The 14,589-nt window shown below is 44.9% G+C and overlaps 1 protein-coding gene across 12 annotated transcripts in view; it reads left to right on the top strand.

Annotated features, from left to right (window-relative positions):
- nt5c2a (5'-nucleotidase, cytosolic IIa) overlaps nucleotides 1-14,589 on the top strand; it is an 83,517-nt gene that overhangs the window by 59,597 nt on the left and 9,331 nt on the right. For 11 of the 12 annotated variants that reach the window (XM_069900434.1, XM_069900431.1, XM_069900430.1 and 8 more), the window contains 5 exons: nucleotides 1,062-1,179; nucleotides 11,549-11,644; nucleotides 12,507-12,598; nucleotides 13,156-13,213; nucleotides 14,061-14,154. In XM_069900434.1, coding sequence (XP_069756535.1) covers nucleotides 1,062-1,179; nucleotides 11,549-11,644; nucleotides 12,507-12,598; nucleotides 13,156-13,213; nucleotides 14,061-14,154 — 458 coding nt within the window. Of the gene's footprint in view, nucleotides 1-1,061; nucleotides 1,180-11,548; nucleotides 11,645-12,506; nucleotides 12,599-13,155; nucleotides 13,214-14,060; nucleotides 14,155-14,589 lie in introns of those variants that run through there. The other variant, XM_069900435.1, reaches the window with a different exon arrangement.

Genomic DNA, 14,589 nt, shown 5'->3' with positions numbered 1-14,589 from the left:
CTGAATACCTTGCCCATTATTGGCACAGCATCATGGACTGAAGGACCTGTCCTGTTGTGTTCTATGTACTTCAAGTATAAATTGCCTTGTAACATGACAACCCAGTACCTGTATCCGTCCCCTGACCAACAAAAGCTAAATGCCATCTGTACCTGCCTCGCCACTTTCATGAAATGATGTACCTTGTGCCCTGAAGCTTCTCTGTTCTACAACACTCTCCAGGGCCTTTTTAAGTCCTACTCTGGTTTAACCTCCCAAGGTGCAAGACCTCACAAATGTCCGAGTTAAATTCCATCTGCCATTCCTTGTCCTACTTTCCAAGTTTATCAAGACCCTCCTGTAAACACAAATAACCACCTTCTTTGTCCACTGCACTACCAACCTTGATGACATCTGTAGACTTACTAACCTTGATAACTACATTGTCATTTAAGTCATTCATACAGATGACAAACAGTGGACCCAGCACCGATCCCTGTGGCACAACACTGGTCACCGGCCTCCACTCTGAGTAACAACCCCCCCCACTGTCATCCTCTGCCTCCTTCTATCAAGCCAACTCTATCTCCATTTGGCTAACTCCCTCTGAATCTCATGTGATCTGACCTTTGAGACCAGCCTTCAAAAAAAACCTGATACAACACAGGATCTATCAGCATTTTGAAAGGCAAAGATGATCTTCTCCAGTAACATCTCCATGACTGACAGTAAGCTCCCTGGCCTCTTGTTCCCTGTTCTGTCTTTTTAGCATTTGTAAATAATGTACAACAGTCCCTTGCCTGTGCATAACAAGGATACAGAAAATTACTCAAGGCCCTTGCAATTTCTTTTATAGTTTCCAACAATGTCCAAGGAAATACAGTCGGGCCCTGGGGATTAATCTATCCGAATGCATTTTAAGACCTTAAGCAATATGAACTCTGCAATATGAACTCCCCTCAAGACATCCCTGAATTCCCTATCCTCCACATCTTTCTCTGCTGCATTTGAGGGACCTGTATGATATCAGGATATCAGGATATCAGATGCACCTTAACCATTTCCTCTTTCTGTTGACGCAGTGTACAAGTCTCCTGAATACGAGTCTCTGGGCTTCGACCTGACAGTTGAACGCTTGATCTCCATTGGATATCCGCAGGAGTTGGGCAGCTTTGTCTATGATCCTACATTTCCAACCAGGTAGGAGCACATAGAGGAGAGGAGGTAAGATCCAGGGGGAAGTGCTGGCTGTCAGGAGCAGGTTTGTCAGTGAATGGTGATGCTCAGGTTGTGGGACATGCTTGTGAAGCCAAGGATTAGTGGTCAGCATGCTGCTGTCATCTAATCTCAACACTTGATACTAATGATGAGTTTATTGTCAAACACATTGTACAATGTACACATGCACCAACATTCTTCCTTGCTGCAGCCACAGGTACTTTGTATTTAAAAAAAACATAATAGCTAACATACATTCAATTCAAAACATAGAAAATAAGTACTCAGTTACTGATGTGCAAGAAAAATGGTGTTATAGTAGTGCAGACCATCCTTCTGTGGTGTTGGAGCAGTCTGTGATTGGGACAACGAAGGGAAGTTCAAGAGCCTGATAGCTGTTGGAAAGGAACTGACCTTAAACCTAGAGGTACTGGTCTTCACACTTCTGTACCTTCTGCTCGAAGAGAGCAGTGAGAAGAGGCTGTGACCAGGGTAATGGAGTTCTTTATGATGTGGGTGCCTTCTTGAGGCAGTGCCTTGTGTAGATAACTGCAGTGGATGAGAGGTGAGAGCCTGGTTGTAAATCCAAGTGAATACATATTTGAACAGCAGCCAATAGTGTTGCTCTCTTCACAGCCATGGATCACAGTAGATTATACTCTCTTGCTATGTGCCTCAGTTCCTTTACTCTGGTTGTTTCTTTGGATGCCCCCCCCCCTCCCCCCGACTTGCCCACGTGTTTGGGTGACTGGGCCAGGACAAAAGGTAGAATGGTTTATTTTTAACCAGAATATCAACAAAATCAACTCGTGTGCTGGTTCTAATCCAGCAATGGAGTTACGAGCTGTTGGGCTGTACCTCGGAGAGAGGAGGCATTGCCCTTCACTGAGCAGACACCTGGTTAATGGTGCATTTTGTGGCCGATGCAGGATTATGGAGTCTGAATCCACTGGAAAGGAAATCTGTTCTGGTTGCTCTCACCCTGCTGTCAGAAGGAATGAGCTGTGTACAAATGACTGTCAACATTTATATGTTCTGTTCTTACCCGACTGTCGGAAGGAACAAGGAACGTGCTGTGTACTAGAGATTATCCCCATTTTCTTCTCAAGGCAAAGCCTTCCCTGTTGCCATTGGGATATCCTGACAGAGATGTGAGAGGTCGAGTTGTACCTCCATGTGCGCTTATCAAGCTCACGGAGTCAGAGTTATTCAAACTACTGTTAGGTCTGCTTTGTTCATGAATGAGTGAGACAAACACCAGACTGAGTCGAAATCAGGGTTCTTTGTTCTTTATTACCGGATTGTAACACTTGCGACTAACGATGTTAGCCGGAGAATGCATTCTGCCGTTATCAGCAAAATGGTGATTTTTTATACCCTTGGATATGTGCTTAGAACATCATCATATCATTACTTGTCCAATGACTAAAACTGTTGCTATCCTTTCCCTGCTAGCTTCCTGCCTCTCAATCCATCAATGTCTTTCTTATCTTGTAAATACAAGGATGCATTCACATCTTGTTACTGCCCCGTATATTCCCATCTCATGATGTTTTACCTAACAGGAGTACAAGGACACCTCCCCTTCTTGTTACTGCCCTGTACAGGGTAACTCCCTACACATTCCCATCTCATGATGTTTTACCTTACAATCCCTCCTTTGTCCTCTTTAGAGGACAATCTCGCCCTGACTATGCTACCACCGCGTTACATTAGTTCGCCTATTATTGCCAAGCTCTATACGGGTTCTGTTCACAGGGTAGTTCGGCTGGTGGGCGAGGGCTCCCCCAACCCTCCTTTGCGTACACCCCCCATCCGTCACCCCGATCCCATTGCCCGTTTACAAGTTTCATCCCATTTGCCCCCAAGCAAAAAACTAGCTAACCCCCCGTACATTAGTAAATTCCCAAGTTAACATATGGTCTACAATCTAATTCATAATACTTGTTCTACAATCTGATTAATAATGTTTGTGTTACAATCAATGTTATAATATTTGTTCTACAATCAAGGTTATAATATTTAGGTTACAAGCAAGGTTAAAATTATATGTGTAACAATCTAATTCACAATCCCTCCTTCCCATCACATTCCCCTTCAGACTCCAGATCGATCTCAGCAACTTTCTCCGCCTCCTGTAATGTGAGATAGTCTTGCTCCACAGCCTGCACAGCTTGATATTTCGGAGGCAGTTCATCACGGTCAGCAAAGGCTGTCTCTATGGTCCTCGTGACCAGCGTTCGAATGCATGGAATACAACAACAGCCACAAGTGATAAAAATTGATACAGAAATGAACAAACCCAGCAAAAGTTGTCCTAACAATGTGCTCCATCTCCCAAACACTCCCTGTAACCAGGATAAAACAGGATTGGAGACTCCAGACTGGGCTTTTAATTCTTTCGCCAATGCCCTAAGTTTCGTTAACCCCTTAGTGAGTGATCCATCTGGCCCTGTGTTATTAGAGATAGAAGTGCAGCATAGATCTCCAAACATAGCACACACTCCACCTTTCTCTGCCAGGACCATATCAATCGCTATCCTATTCTGAAGTGTCATAAGGGAAGTTTCTGACAGTTGTTGATGTATTGCCTCAACAACGTCCCTGGTCAAATTTGCAAGGCGCTGGACATTATAGTGAATAAGGTTGATCCTATTAACATTCTTATTTACAGTGATGGGAAAAATTGCACTAAAAACAGGAAAACTTTCAAACCCAGCTGCAATCTCATCGGCTAATTTAAATTCGTTCGGAATATTCCGGGCTTGGCCAATGGCATCAATCCATACCCCATCAGGGTTCCTTCCTCCCGGCCCCAAGAGTCCAACACTCCTCCTTTTTCTCCACAGCCAACTCTCTGTGTGGCGCAATTCTAGGGAATCCTCGTCTCCCTCCTGCCTTTTGACAATCAGCACTGGCGCATTAAGGGTTACTAGAGCACACCGACCATCCCAGTTAGCGGGGAGCCAGTTGTACAGCACTCTTCCTCCACAAAACTCATCTGTGTAGTCATTCAATCTGCTACAAGTCTCCTTAGTTTCAGATTCATTTTTTTTGTTATGGGACCTCAAAATCATCCCCTGTATATGTTCATGATAACCAGTAACCTGTTTGGCTGCCCTGTCAGGCACCCATGTGGCGTTTTCCCTGCTAATAGTAGGTCGTCTACATACTGAATCAGTGTAACATCTTCCGGGAGCTTTAATTTCATTAGGATTTCGCTAAGGGCCTGATTGAACAGTCCTGGACTGTCCTTATAACCCTGAGGTAATCTAGTGTATGTGTACCGATGTGCTTGGTAAGTGAAAGTGAACCAGTCTTGGCATTCCTCAGCTAATTTCAAGCAGAAGAATGCGTTTGCCAGATCAATGACAGTATAGTATTCGTGCTCCGGACTCAGAGCCCTAAGTGCTACATATGGGTCTGGGACTGGTCTCCCGATGGTCTTGGTAGCCAAGTTAATCTCCCGGAGGTCGTGTACCATCCTCCAGTCTTTTCTACCCTGTTTGGGAACAGGCATGATGGGCGTGTTCCACATACTGTCAGGTGCCGCCCTTAAAACCCCTGACTCCATTAACCCTTCTATCGTTCCTTTAATACCCTCCTCCTGACTGGGCGACAAGCGGTATTGTTTTCTCCATATTGGTTTCTGCCCGGGGTTGGCCAATTCTAGAAATACCTCTCCTTTTATTACTCCCACATCATAGGGCCCCGTTGTCCATATATGTGGACTCAGATTAGAAAGATATTTGTCTGAGTCTCTGTGATCAATATTTTCTCCTTCTATGGCTCGGTCTCTTTCTACTTTCTCATTCACAACCTGGTCCCATGCTTCAATATTCAGTCTGACAAATTTTCCTCCCTCCGAGGTGGAATATCCCGGGATTTCTGTCTGCCTGTATTCACACCCTATCGCTTCCTTTACCATCGGACCCAGCTGTCGAGCGTGATGATCTTTGTCAATACCCAAGGTCACATGAGGCACACTTTCTACTCCTAAGCAGAACCACTCCATTTGTTCTTCTGTCATGACAACCATAGCAGCTATTCCCTCCTTACCTACAAAGATAAATGGACAATGTATCGTTTCTGTCTTCCCTTCTTTTAGAGAGTCCCACCTCTCCTCATATTCCTGGTCCGGGTGGATGGTGTAGTTTAATGTAACATGCATAGGATCTAGTGGATAATGGTAATCCCCATACCGAGGAATACTGGCCCTCCACTCAAAAAAACTGTTTAATCAGCCCTGGGCCTGGTTCATCATACAGTAGCCGACTCCAGAAAATACTAACCTCCACAGAGTCTTCTGAAGCGTTAGATGGGGTCATTACTATAAACTGTCCTCCCCTTCTTATTGTATCCCCTGGGTATGTTAACCGAAGGCCCTTCTCAGAACATTGTATGGTTATTCCTAGTTTGGTAAGAATGTCCCTTGCTAATAAATTAATGGGGCAACTTGGCACAACCAGGACAGGCGTTTTAACCCTTTGTCGTCCAAATGTCATGTCGATGTTATCTGTATAGGGCTGTGTTTCCCTTATCCCGGAGAATCCTATTGTAGATAATGTTTTGCCCGAAAATGTGCTCCCTGGGGGTTTTTTAATCACTGTCGTAACTGCTGCCCCTGTGTCAACCATAAATTCAATTTTTTCTCCATTTACCGTCCCCCAAACTTTTGGTGGCTCCCAGGGAGGCGTGATTTTTGATTCTCCTGGGCACCTTCAATAATCAAATTCAGCACCTTCCTCAATATAGTCATTACACTGAGGTGCCTGGACTTGTTGATCACTCTGCCACCCCCCGATTCTCTGGGGCCCATCAATGTGTCCACCCCTACCCCTTGCTTGTCCTCTTAAGTTTCCTCCTCTTCCCCGATAGCCTCTAATAGAGGGTAATCTTTTTCCCTTTGCTCTCCCAGCCTCCGGACAGTTCCGCTGGTAGTGTCCAGGATTTTGGCAGTACCAGCATACTGCATGTTCCCCTCTATACATTGTACCTAGCTGTCTTTCCCAACCATTTCTTACTTGGGGTCCCGGATTTATCACTGGCCCCATGACCTGTGGGACTATCTGTTGGGCCGCTAATTTAACCCCTATATGTTCTATAGCTCTCACCAATTTATCGGTTGTTTTGTCCACCTCCTTCTGGGACGCACTTTCTGACTTAGCATGCTCTGATTGACGATGTCGTTTGATTGCATGTGTCAGGTGTCTTTTCCACAAATCCTCTGACATTGTCTCTACTCCCACAATGTCCCTTAATTTTGCTTGAACCGTAGCAGGTAGTCCGTTTATTATCCCATTACGAAAGTGAGCCCTTCCTAAGGGGCTGTGGTCGGGTCTTTCTCCAGTCCCTGTTTCCCATAAGTCCCATGCTCGAGTGAAATACTCGTGTGCAGTCTCTCCTTCCTTTAGTTGAAGGGTTACCAAGGCATCCAAACTATAGGGTGTAGGAAATGTTTCCCTAAGTGCTTCCCAAAATTTATTCCGAAGTGGGTTAAATTCTATTTCATCCCCCAATTTACTGCTTCTTACAATTTTCTCTATTTGCTTCAGGGCCCCTTCTGCCTTTAATTTTATCATGATAGTTCTGACATCTGCGAGTGCTAATTGTTCTTGGCAGGTTTCTCGCTCAAAACAAGAAATCCATGGACTAGCCCCATTACTCAACGGAGGTAGTTTTTTCATTAAACTCTCTAAGTCCATTCGTGACCAGGGTACATATTTTTGAGTTCCCCGTCCCGTGATCAGTAATGGGCATTGATATCTCAATTTTGGGGATTTCTGCTCCTTCTTTACTCTTGGCATGCATTTATTTATCCCACCTTGTTCTGACTCTTCTTCGTCACTGTCACTGTCCCTATCAGCTTCCAATGTCTCAGGGTCAAAGGTATATTGATCACGTTCATCTCTAAGATAATCTTTTCGGCCATAGTTTAGTTGTTTCACATCTTTCTCTTTTGTCCTAACTATGTCCAGGTAGGCATGTCTATTTTTCTCCCTCCCGAGTCTTTTCCTTCTACTTTCCTCCCATGGTGGATCGTATCTCGTTTCCTCTTCTGTACTACACTTTTCGTCCTTTACTCCTATTACCATTCCTTCAGCTTTAATTTCTCCTGACAGTGTTGTAGTTATCTTTTCCACTTCCTTCAATACACCTACCATTAATTCTTTTTGATCCTCACTGATCTGCCCCAGCACATTAATATCTCTGTTTAATTTTTTAATGTTATCCTGAACCTTTTTCATGTTCCATTTCTGTATCTCTAACTCCTTTTCTATTTTCTTGGACTCCAGAGGGGTCTCCACATCTATTACTCCCCCTTCTATTTTTATTAAAGGGGTCTGTACCTCGTCTGATGTGTCCCTATTCCCGTGGTTCTTGTCACACCCCAGTGTCTCAATATCTGGATATAAGGGACGTGACTCCAGTGTCCCATCTGGGGTGCCAGAGAGAGAGAGAGAGAGAGAGAGAGAGAGAGAGAGCATAGCGAGAGAAAGAGATAGAGAGGCAGATACACAGAGCACAAGAGATAGAGAGAGAAAATGCCTTGCACTGGCCCCACTGGGAGAAAAGTCTTCAGATTAACACTTTCGTTTCAAAGGTTTTAAAAGGTTCTCATCCTGTGATCACTGGTCTGGATCAGATTGGGTCTCCCACCACTGGGAACTATCACTCCTTCCTTCCCTCCCACCTCAAGTGAGCTACACGTCAGCCCACAATGTCTGCCCTGATCCCGCAATGGTGGGGGTGCGGGAAAAAGGGAGGGAGAGAGGATAAAACAGGATCCCATTTGATGCGGAGCTGGAATTGTGGGCACAAAATTAAAACCAAATTGTATTTCTCTGCCCTGCCCAACCTGGGGATTTCAGGGCAGCACCGCCACAGATTGGGATTGGGAGGGGGAGTGGGTGAGAGAGGAGGGGGGGGAGAAGAGAGAGAGGGGGAGAGAAGAGAGAGGGGGGAGGGTGAAAGGAGGGAGGGAGAGAGCAAACCCGGACACTTCGTGGCTGGAAACTGGAAACAGGCACTTTTCCTTTCCCTTCTGTGTTTTGTTTCTTCCAGCTTATCTAAGACACTACGTTTTAAATTTTTTTTTTCCTCACCTGTCAGGAACATCTCAGTGCCCCCGGGTAACCAACCCCTCTTCCTCCAGCGGTCTACACATTTTCGGAGCATTTTTTGTTTTTCCAATGCCGCATTACTGGTATTTCGCTCCTCTAATTCCTGATTAATTTCCTTAATAACTTGGTCAAAAGTCTTAGCAGGCAACTGTACAGCCATAGCTGCGGGACCGCTTTCTAATGCCTGTTTTAATTTAGGTTCTTGTCCGTTTAGGGGATCTATGTCAACGAAAATTGCTTTTAAAAATGTCTCCTTGCAAGCTGGATGACTCATATCTTTTAAAAGAACAGTCTCTAAGTCTTGTCCTCCAATTGACTTCAGACTGTCCTGTATACTCTGATTGCTCGTTTTCCACTCTCTGTTTTCCCAAAGGGGTCTGAAAGTTAAATTACAACTAGAAAACCAAATATTTGGGCTATACTTTTGTCCTGTTTCCCTGTACCAATCTATGAATTTACGTAACTTTATCTCCTTGGTGATGTTGGGAATACCCTCATTTAACTTATCAAAAGTATTTCGAATAAACTGGGTGTCTCTTAGGAGTTTGTCAACTTTTTCATTAATATCTCCTACCTGATCCGGACACAGCTGTCGCAGCCTTCTGTCGTCGTTCTTGTTCACCAGGCAGGTGTCCCTGAGTACTTTTTTTGTTGTCTCAAGGTCTCTAGTGTCTGCTGTGGTATTCCACCACGGCGAATTGGGGAAATAAATTCTTAACTTCTCAAGTGTACAGACATTATCATACCTACCGGACATTTATAAGTCAGTCTCTCAGATACAATTGAGGCCAATAAGCCTGAACCTTTGTTTTCTTTCAAAGCCCAACCTTCACGTGGGAGATTTCTCCTCTTAATAACCAGTTTAGGGCAGAAAACTCAGGTCCTCAATTGTTTATAGACCACCTTCTCACTCTATTGGACTTTGCAACGACACAATAAAGACTTTTAAACTCTAGCAGTTTCTTGCGAAGCACTTAATAAATGTCATTCAAACACCTTAAGGACTTTTATCTTGTCTGTAATCACTTACGTGTTACAATCCTGGCATGCGACCTTCAATTGTGGTCGTCTAATTTGTCCGATCTCCAGTTCTTACTGACAATCATAAAGATTTTTAAAAAAAAAAGAGAATTTTGTTAAAACAGGCTTCTCTGGACCTTTTTATCAGCCGGCTGAGATGATTGTCAGAAAAAACAGAAACCGTCGTCCAGTGTTCACTCACCCATCACGTCGGGGTCACCAAATTGTTAGGTCTGCTTTGTTCATGAATGAGTGAGACAAACACCAGACTGAGTCGAAATCAGGGTTCTTTGTTCTTTATTACCGGATTGTAACACTTGCGACTAACGATGTTAGCCGGAGAATGCATTCTGCCGTTATCAGCAAAATGGTGATTTTTTATACCCTTGGATATGTGCTTAGAACATCATCATATCATTACTTGTCCAATGACTAAAACTGTTGCTATCCTTTCCCTGCTAGCTTCCTGCCTCTCAATCCATCAATGTCTTTCTTATCTTGTAAATACAAGGATGCATTCACATCTTGTTACTGCCCCGTATATTCCCATCTCATGATGTTTTACCTAACAGGAGTACAAGGACACCTCCCCTTCTTGTTACTGCCCTGTACAGGGTAACTCCCTACACATTCCCATCTCATGATGTTTTACCTTACACTACTTAGACAATTCTGTGCACATTAACCTAATCCCACCTGCCAGCACAGTTGGAGCTTTCTCTGCTATGCCAACCTGTTTCATCCAGATATTTCTTCAATACTGTGAGCATTACTGCCTCCACCAAACCCCTGAGGCAATACGCTCCAATTTCAGCCACCCTCACAGTGAACATAAAGGTTTCATTAGATCCCCTCTAACTCTTTTGCCTTAAACTGACTCCTGTACTAGGAAACATTTCTAACTACCCCATCTGTGTACCTCATAATTCTGTCCTTCAAACCAGGACCCTGCAAGGCCCCAACCCAGGGAAAACAAACCCAACCTCTTCCATCCCGGTCAATCTCCCCACGGAAACATGTCAATCCCAACAACATCCCTGTCCATCTCCCTACGGAAACACACCAATCCCAACACCATCTTGGTCAATCTTCTCACGGAAACACGTCAATCCCAACAACATCCCGGTCAATCTCCTCACGGAAACGCGTTAATCCCAACAACATCCTGGTCGATCTCCTCACGGAAACATGTCAATCCCAACACCATCCCGGTCAATCTCCTCACAGAAACATGTCAATCCCAACACCAACTCGGTCAATCTCCCCACAGAAACACTTCAATCCTGATCAATCTCCCCATGGAGTCACCAATCCCGACACCACCCTGCAGTCTCTGGATTGTAAGACCATAAGACATTGCAGTAAAAAATAGACCATTCTCTGAAAACCAACAAGAACCTTCCTGAGTGGTAACCATTTACCTTTCAAGCACCAAATCCTAATGAAGATTCATAAATGTTAAATTCTGTGCACAGTATAAGAACTGCCTGATACCGGTGAACTTGGAGGAGTGAGAAGTTAGATTGGACTGTGAATCCAAGAACGTTTCTGAACTTATACACACATTACATACACATGCACTTAAAATTAGAAGGGGGTTAAGTTAATAGTAATAAAGTTTGATCTTGTTTTTATGTTTAAAGAAAATTTAACCATTTGTCGGTGAATTTCTATTGCTGCTGGGTTTTGGGGTCCTCTGGGCCCGTCACAGAATCATCTGCAAACTTGGCCATAAAGCCATTCATTCCATAATACAAATCAATAATATACAACATAAAAAGAAGTGACCCCAGCACTGACCGTTATGGAACTCTACTAGGCAACTGGCAGCCAACCAGAATATGATCTAGAGTGGTGACCAGCCCACCAGCTATGGTCGAACCAAATCTGCTTTGTGTTGAAACATGAAATCTACAGACGCTCTGATTGTACTAAAAACACACAGAAATGGAGGAACGCAATGGGTCTCACAGCGTCCAGAGGAGATGAAGATACATTGCTCGGCTCAATCCTGAAACGGTGGCAATATATCTTTTACCTCCTATGGACTCTGCAAGACCAGCTGAGTCTTTTGTTTTTGTGGCAGGTGACAGTTTTTTTCCCAGAAAAGTAGGAAGAGAGATTTCTGTTCACTGCATAGCTGCGGTGTGTGGTATTGTTGGTTGATTTCCGTGAATACCGAGAAAAGTCTTTCTGTTTTTGAGTAGAGGCCTGATTTTTGACACATTACATGGGAACCTGCTGAAGGTCGATGCCTATGGGAATATCCTTGTCTGTGTCCATGGCTTCAACTTCATGAGGGGGTGAGTGAAATCTGCTGGTTTCTCTTGCATTAAACACCTGCAATATGTGGCACCGACATGGGATTATTAACTGCATTGATGATGGATTTTGCCTGTAGACACAGCTTTGTCTGGTCCCTGCTGGCCCTTCCACATGCTTTTTGACCTGTCGATCATTCCTGTGTGAATGCCCCTCTCCATTAAAGAGACTCCTGTTAGAGATAGTCAGACCACTGCCCAGAGGTGGTTATATTCTGGGCTTGTATCTTTAACATGGGTCTGTCACCAGTGAGGGAAACCTCTTTACTCACAAGCTCAGCAGTTTTGAGACAAATGGTGTTAATCCTCCCTCACACCAGTGGTGAAGACCTCATCATCCCTCGCCAGGAAATGGCAGATGCTGCTCTCTCTGCAGCCCATATCTTTATTGTATCTGAGCCCTCAATGACCAGCTGTTGTCTGTGCTGCTGGGCTGGGAGTGTTGATGCCAGCAAGGTTTTGTGTTTGTGTGCGTGAGGGTATCTGTATTTGAGAATGTGTGTGAGGAAGAAATCTGAAGGTGTGTGTATATAAATGTCCCCATGCGTGTGTGTACGCTTGTGTTCATACCTGTGCATGTGTGTCTATCTTATGTGCAAGTATGTGTATTGTGTGTATGTTTGTATGCATCCATGTGTGTATGTGTGTCATGCGCGCATGTGCAGATGTATGTATGTGAGCATGTGGGCATTGTATGTGTTTGTGTGCATATGTGAGGGGTGGAGTGTGCTGATGCAGTGGTTGTGGGGGGGGGGGGGGGGAGGTTGCTTATGGTGTTGCAGTGTTGTTGAAGGTGAGGCTGCTTTGGGCAGGATGGTGTAATGACACGTTGTGCTTCATGCAGGCCAGAGATACGAGAGCAGTACCCAAACAAGTTCATTCAGCGAGATGACACAGAGCGGTTCTACATCCTCAACACCCTCTTCAATCTCCCAGGTAAGTGGCTTGGTTTTGACACATGGATCAGCAGTGCTGAACCAAATCTGTGCTGACAGGGGCAGTGGTTGAGGACTGGAATCGTGGAATGTGATACTTCAAACATACAATGTTCCTCAGCCTTGTGTATGGACTTGGATTTACTGAGGTCACTGTACACCGGCTCACATCCCGGAGGTCTTGAGTGTATCATGGGATCCATCCTGACTTCTGAATCGTCTGTGTCACTGACATGGCTGTTTGATGTTTCTGTCAGGGTTCCCTGGGCAGAGGGCCAGTCTGCAGATGCCGATCTTTCCTTGCCGTGCACACTGGCATTGACACTTTGGGGCTTACCCTGTAGATTGCAATAGAATGGAGTTCTGTTAACTATGCTCAGTCAAGCCTCTGATCTGAGCAGCTTTCTCAGCACTCCCATTCTATTGGAACAGTCCATGAAATCCCTCAGACACAGCCCTATCTCTGCGTTTACATCGTGCCTCTTACTGCATCGTCAGTGCTTAGGGTGAATGATTAGTCAATTTCTCACTGCGTTTCTGTCATCCTTCCCTTCACAGAGACCTACCTGTTCGCTTGCCTGATTGATTTTTTCACCAATTGCCCCCGATACACAAGGTAAGTGATGAGTTGCTTGGGACAAGATGTCGAGCTGCGTAATGCTGGGAGCTCAGCTCATCTCCCTGCATTCTCGCATCTCCTGATCATTCACGCTGGTTATAGCTCAGTGGAAGCTGACTGGCCGACTGTACCAAAGCATATACACGGACCCTGCATGGACCAGCCCGCTGCAAGGATATGTGAGTCAAGCCCTGGAATACTCCTCCACGGGTGTCGCTGCCTGACCATGCCCGGCCTCCAGCATGTTTCTTGGGTCCTTCTGTTCAAGGCAGATGTTTATCCACCTTCTCTTTGAAGGAGTGACCTTCACCTTCGCATCTCCAGGAGTAACAGTCCTCACAACTATGGACATGATTAATTGCAGTGAACTTGAGCTCAAGGAATTGTCGTGCATGTGTCTGCGGTGGACCTAGTTTGTGGCCCACTCCTAGTTTCCTGCCAACCTGGAATCATGCTCCATAGTCTGACCACACTCTCACCATCTTCAAGCATTTCCTTGGCCCTCCAGGGAGAATGAGGGAGAGTCTGAGTGGCTCCTTGTTAAAGTAAATTTGTGGCTCCTCTCCCTGAATTCTGGCATCATTTCCGTGACATTGTGAGGCCGGTGTACATAGTGGATAGATTGTGGAATCTGTGAGAGCACCTGTCTGTGACCTAGTGTGGATTGTGGATGAGCCTGATGTTCTGGCATCAGTAAGACTCCTTTGGACTGAACTCGTATTCGGTGATAAGATGTCTCTCTGGGTCCTCTTGGAGATCCTGAGGAACCATGCTGGAATTTGCAGTGAATCAGTGATTGCTTGACATTTTGTCAATGGTTTTATCTATTGCTTTTTTCAAACAGTTGCGAGACAGGATTTAAAGATGGGGATCTCTTCATGTCCTTCAAGAGTATGTTTCAGGATGTGCGGGATGCTGTTGACTGGGTCCATTACAAGGTAACTACTCAAGGGCGGTTCAGCATCCACAAATCAACTTGCAGCTGATCTGTTCCGTGAACATAATTTAAATCGGGAATATTAGAAAAAAGCAATTCTGTTTTACTCGTGCCCTTCCCGGTGCTTCCCAATGGTCAGTCAGAGAACCTGAGCCATAGAGAGATTGACATTCGGCCCAACTTGTCCTACCCAAACATTGTCCACCTGAGCAAGCCCCATTGGCCCATTATCCCTCTGAACCTTTCCTAACCATATTAAACAGTCACCACCTCTCCAACGTTCTCTGGCAACTCACTCCAAACACATCACCCTCTGTGTGAAGGTGACCCTCAAGTCCTTCAAAAATCTTTCTAGAATCGTAGAACACTACAGCCCAGAAACTGGCCCCTTTAGCCTTTCTAGTCTGTGCTAAACCTTTTTTTTTGCCTAGTCTTG

This window comes from Narcine bancroftii, chromosome 10 (assembly GCF_036971445.1).
Source record: "Narcine bancroftii isolate sNarBan1 chromosome 10, sNarBan1.hap1, whole genome shotgun sequence".
Classification (NCBI taxonomy): domain Eukaryota; kingdom Metazoa; phylum Chordata; class Chondrichthyes; order Torpediniformes; family Narcinidae; genus Narcine; species Narcine bancroftii.
The sequence above is the reverse complement of the archived record's forward strand: the minus strand, read 5'-3'. Positions and strand labels throughout refer to the sequence as shown.